This window comes from Eutrema salsugineum, unplaced genomic scaffold (assembly GCF_000478725.1).
Source record: "Eutrema salsugineum unplaced genomic scaffold, Eutsalg1_0 scaffold_4, whole genome shotgun sequence".
In the NCBI taxonomy this organism is placed as follows: domain Eukaryota; kingdom Viridiplantae; phylum Streptophyta; class Magnoliopsida; order Brassicales; family Brassicaceae; genus Eutrema; species Eutrema salsugineum.
The window spans coordinates 47462-52596 of NW_006256686.1; the positions used below are offsets into that span (position 1 = coordinate 47462).

The 5135-nt window shown below is 38.1% G+C and overlaps 1 protein-coding gene across 1 annotated transcript; it reads left to right on the forward strand.

The window, feature by feature from the left end:
- Positions 1-3504: 3504 nt before the first annotated feature.
- LOC112084346 lies at positions 3505-3929 on the forward strand. The gene is made up of 2 exons (XM_024153466.1): positions 3505-3569; positions 3657-3929. The coding sequence occupies exons 1-2, from the start codon at positions 3525-3527 to the stop codon at positions 3927-3929; spliced, it is 318 nt and encodes a 105-aa protein (XP_024009234.1). The 5' UTR covers positions 3505-3524.
- Positions 3930-5135: the final 1206 nt, after the last annotated feature.

Sequence of the window (5135 nt, forward strand, 5' to 3'; positions counted from 1 at the left end):
CGTGATGCATCAATGTTATGGAGGATGCATACTGATAAGTTTGCATCTTGGTTAAAACAGCAGGCAAGTAACATCAACTCTATTATTTTCTGTTGTTCTTTCATGTTTATGTTTGTATGTGTCTGATTTTTTTTTTATTATTTCTCGTAGATACCACTTGATTCAGACAGCCATGGAGAAATTCTGAAATGGTTGGCATATGGTCCACGTTGCATTGCACGTTCATATACAGGTTACATAGTAAATGGGCAACGGTTTCATACAATGTCAGTTGATAGGAAAAATCAGAATAGTGGGGTCTATTATGAGGCTACGGCAATCTGTAGGGCTAGTGCTAAAGACACTTCACAAGTAGTTGATTTGGTCTCATACTACGGCAGAGTGGTGGACGTCATACTGTTGGATTACAACGTCTTTTATGTTCCTCTCTTCCTGTGTAACTGGGCAGTAATGGGTAATGAAGTGAAGATAGAAGATGGTTTTACACTAGTGAACATGAGTCAGAGTCAAGTATCATTCTTACGAGATCCATATATATTAGCATCGCAAGCAAAGCAGGTGTTATATCTAAGGGAAGACGCTGAATCAAGTTGGCATGTTGTTATGCGAGGTCCTTCAAGAAGATATAAGAATGATCTGGATGATGGAATTGGAGAGATTGGTCCGTTGCCATCGAATGTGGACATGGATATACACATGGATGAATCTGAAAATGCCCGAACTGATTGTGAAGGCATATATGTCTGAAATGTAGTTTGTTCTTCATTTTTACATTCGTTTTTCTTTGCTCTGTCTGATATGCTTGATTGTTAACTGTTTGATTTGAATTTGTGTTTGTTGGTGTGCATTTATGTATGGTATTAAGTCATTGTGTGTGTTCAAAATATTTCAGTTTCCTTCATTTCAGGTGAGTTAACATGAAACGGCAATATAAACGTGGAGGAAGAAAAAGGAAAAACAAAGCTGAGGATGAGCCAGAATTCATCGGTACAGTGTACCCTCAAGAGCAGCATCCTGTAGAAGAAGAGAAGCATGCAGATGAGCACCGTGAAGAAGAGCAGCATTCAGAGGATAACCGTGAAGAAGAGCAGCATTCAGAGGAGAACCTTGAAGAAGAGCAGACTGTAGTGAACCGTGAAGAAGAGCTCCCTGTAGAAGATAACAGTGAAGAAGATCAGACTGTAGAAGAGGAAGGAGTCAATAGGGAAGAGAACCGTTTAGAGGACCCACTTGAAGAAGAGCAACCTGTAGAACAGGATGGAGTTAATATGGAAGAAGTTGAAGTTGAACCTAAGCGTAAGCGACAGTGAGGACCAACAAAGATGAAAGACATCGCCAAGGATCCAAATAGCAGAGTACATGTAGACTTCACTGGCATGGGAGAACCGTATGGTCCAGGGTCTGTGAAATTGTCATCGTATCTCGGACCATTGGTACGAGAACATGTTCCTGTGACAAGTGAAAATTGGACTAAAATCAGTGAAGATATGAAGACAGTGCTCTGGAAATCTGAACAGGTTACCGTTTCTTAACTTTGGAAGCTACTTATGACTTAATAGTTGATTCAAGTAATGGATTTAAATGCTGTTGTAAATGTGATTGATTGCAGGTGAGGTTTGATCTAGATGAAGAGTACCAAAAGACTGCGGTGCTTAAACAAATGGACTGTTAGTGGAGGGCATCAAAGTCACAGTTGGTTAAGGATATTATGGAAGCTCAGACTAACCAAGAAAGGATGAATATGCGACCTAAGAATGTGAACCCAGCTGATTGGCCTAAATTTGTCAAGATCAAAACTAGCAATGAATTTAAGGTAATGAATTTGAAGTAATTACTTTTTTGTGGGATATTAGATGACATATTTATAAAAATGTGTTAGGTTGTGAGCGATAGCTATAAGGATAGAAGGCGCAAACAGATTTCCCACACTTGTAGTCGAAAAGGGATGGTTAGACTAGCTGAAGATATGGTAAGCATTCTACTATTCTGTTGTTAATTGTCATCAAATGTTAGTGTTTTGAATGATATTTCTTTTTTGGCTTAGAAAAAGGAAAGTTCAGATCCTTCTGAAGTGTCAAGACTGAAGGTGTGGGTGAAGTCGCGTACTAAAAAAGATGGGACAACGGTTAATACGACTGCAGCTGAGAAGATTGTGAGTTATAAATTATGTACCTCGTGAATTTGGCATTGACTGTACAGTTTGCTAATTGTAAAATTTGCCTGACTATATTTGCAGCAAAAGGCAGCTGATATCGTTGAGTCTGGTCATCCATCAGTTGCAACAAATGAAGGACAAGATACACTTAGCCAAGTGTTAGGACCTGATAACCCTGGTCGAATGAGGGCAATGGGGAGAAATATGAGTAAGACCAAAATAGCTTGTTTCCAAGTTCAGCACAAGTGTATTGCAAAAATGGAAGAGAACCAATTTAATCTCCAGCAAAAGGTTATTGAGCTACAAAATGAACTAGCCATACTTAAGAAACAGGTAATCCACTTTTCTATGTGTACATTAAGCTGGTGTATTATTACATAGATGAAATTCTGATTTTCTTATGGTAGGTCGCAGAGACAAGAACCTGAAGTTGGTGAAAACTCCGCTGCAAGAGTAAGTTATTCATATCGCTGCAATTGATTTCTTTCAAATTTACATTCTAACTTGTTTTTTGTCTACTACAAATTTTAATAGAGTGTGAACAAAAAAGCACAACCAAAGTGTGTCTTGATTGACTGGGCTGGTGATAATGCAAATGTTGCTGAGGGACGTATTATATCTTCTGATCCGCATGATCTGGGGAATGAGAGTCGTTTAGGTCCTTCTGATGTTAAAGTGTTGGTTGACATTGCCACGGTACCAGAAGCATTCCTTTGGAGTCCTGCTAGTCAGATGTTCACAATTGAAGAAGCTGTTGGGCATATGAATGCATGGCCTGCCGCAAAGTGTGTTAACATGGAACAGGGGGTCGAAGAAGAAGACATTGCACCATTGGTAAAGTTATAACTTGTTATTGAAATAATGAGTTTTGACAGATTCTTAATAACCTAAATAGTCTGTGTTTTATTAATGTGTTTAACAGGGCTCAAGAACAAATTCTATGGACAAATGCAAAATAATTGATTTGTCTACGGATGATGTTGTTGTTGCTGAAGGCCGTTGGCACACACAAGATCCGAAAGCTTTGGTGAATGGACTTCCACTCGGGCCAAAGGCTGTAAAAGTTTTTGTTGATGTGCTAAATGAGCCTAATACATTTATATGGAGGCCTACGCTGGATGTCGCATACATAGAAGACAGTTTACACTCCTTTGTAGCATGGCCTGTCACCAAAGTTGTCTTCGAAAACAACCCAGGCGAATCAGGTGGGATATCTTCTACTCAGAAATCTGCATCAAATACTCAACCAGCACATGGAAGATCAGCATCAGCGTTTGAAATATCCACGACAACAGGTTCTAAATCTCATATGCAGACATCCTCAGCACCGTCTCAGAAGTATCCAACGAAAGTTCCAAACTCTACTGCGATGGAAACTCAACCATCTGTACGGTCCCCTCTTCGAAGATCACCGGTAATAATTTTAATATGTTGTCAATTTGAATATGGTTATGTCTGATACCTGTAGTAAACGGTTATGGTTATATTGTGAACTTGTCAGCGTAAAAAAGTAGCTATCAAGGAAAATCAGAAGTGTAAGTTAATGGATATTAGTGGAAGAAAGCGGGTTGTTGCTGAAGGACGGGTGCATTCAACTGATCCAGAGCAGAAGGTACACTTTGTTCGCTTGGGACCTAATGCTGTGCGAGTTTGGGTTGATACTGTCAAGGTAGATGACGCAGCGGTTTGGAGGCAATCAGACGAGATTGAATTTATGAGAGATGCACTTGGTTCATCTATCGCATGGCCAATTGATCAGTTGGTCATCTACTGACTGTTTTAAAACTGAGGTAAGTGTTTATATTGGTGTGATCATTGTGTTTCAGTTTTTCCATGTTCAAGACTAATATAGGACAATGTCCATGATGGCAGGGAATGAAGTAAACTTTGGTCCAGCTACTTTAAGTTATATGCAAGACTTGTGTTCTGTATTTTGGATTGAAATAAGACTTCTATTTGGTATGTTAGATTCGGAGTTGTGTTTTGGATGTTGGATTTAGAATGTGTTTCGTATGTTGGATTCAGAATGATGATGTTATGTTTGTTGGATTGGTTTCCAGATTTTATAAATGGTTTCATTTTAAATTTAAAGATAGCATTCATAAGATAGCAGTATGACATATATATAATAGCACAACAAAAAAAACCTTAAAAGCAACTATAATAGCAAAAAAAAAAAACGTTATATTATATTATCATAGCGGTGAAACTATGATATGTAATTAGTTATTATAACAAAAGTAAATGTCATGAAAACATAAATTATGGCAATAATTATTTGCTATTGTATACTTATATATTATAGCACATAACTGAAGAATCATAACACAAAAGTAGTGTTATGATAAAACAAATAATTACAGCTAAATAGTGCTATCTTATTGGAGCCTTTCATAGCAGACGAAAAAACGCTATAATATGGGTTGTATCTACCATAGCTGCCGAGGTCATAGCATTTGTGAATTCGCTATCTATTACCTATCATAGCAGATTTTCCGCGCTAAGAATGTACGTTTTTCTTGTAGTGCTACTCTCATGCAGTAAAAACGAATTCAGAAGAAAAAGTTCTAAGATTCGGCTCAATAGCCAATGGAATCCTCACCGAACATATATATCCCCATCAAAAATCCCTTAGACCCAACAATAAAACTACTCAGACATGATAAACGAAATCAAAAACATAGTATTAAAAAGTAGTACAGAAATCGAAATTGAAAAAGAAAGAACAAGGGTTCAAGAGAAAAATCTCTCTCTCCCTAAAACCTAAAACTTAAAAAATATTCTAAAACAATAAGAGCATATGAGGTCATACGAATTAGGGTTCCTAAAACATGTATTTATAGTGCTCAAGACATCTCTCGGGTCTAGGGTTCCGGAATCAAGGCTGGGAAAATGATATGGGCTTCAGAAATAGGCCTTCGGAGTCGGAGTTAGCTGGCCGCTGTCCGGAAGTGCGTGACCGCAGAGAATGGACGGCTGG

What these genes read in the sequence shown, in the direction of transcription:
- LOC112084346 (XM_024153466.1), top strand. Translation starts at nt 3,525, where the DNA reads ATGGAAACTCAACCATCTGTACGGTCCCCTCTTCGAAGATCACCG. An exon ending in CCCCTCTTCGAAGATCACCG is followed by an intron (nt 3,570 to 3,656) that starts GTAATAATTTTA and finishes TGAACTTGTCAG; the next exon opens with CGTAAAAAAGTAGCTATCAA.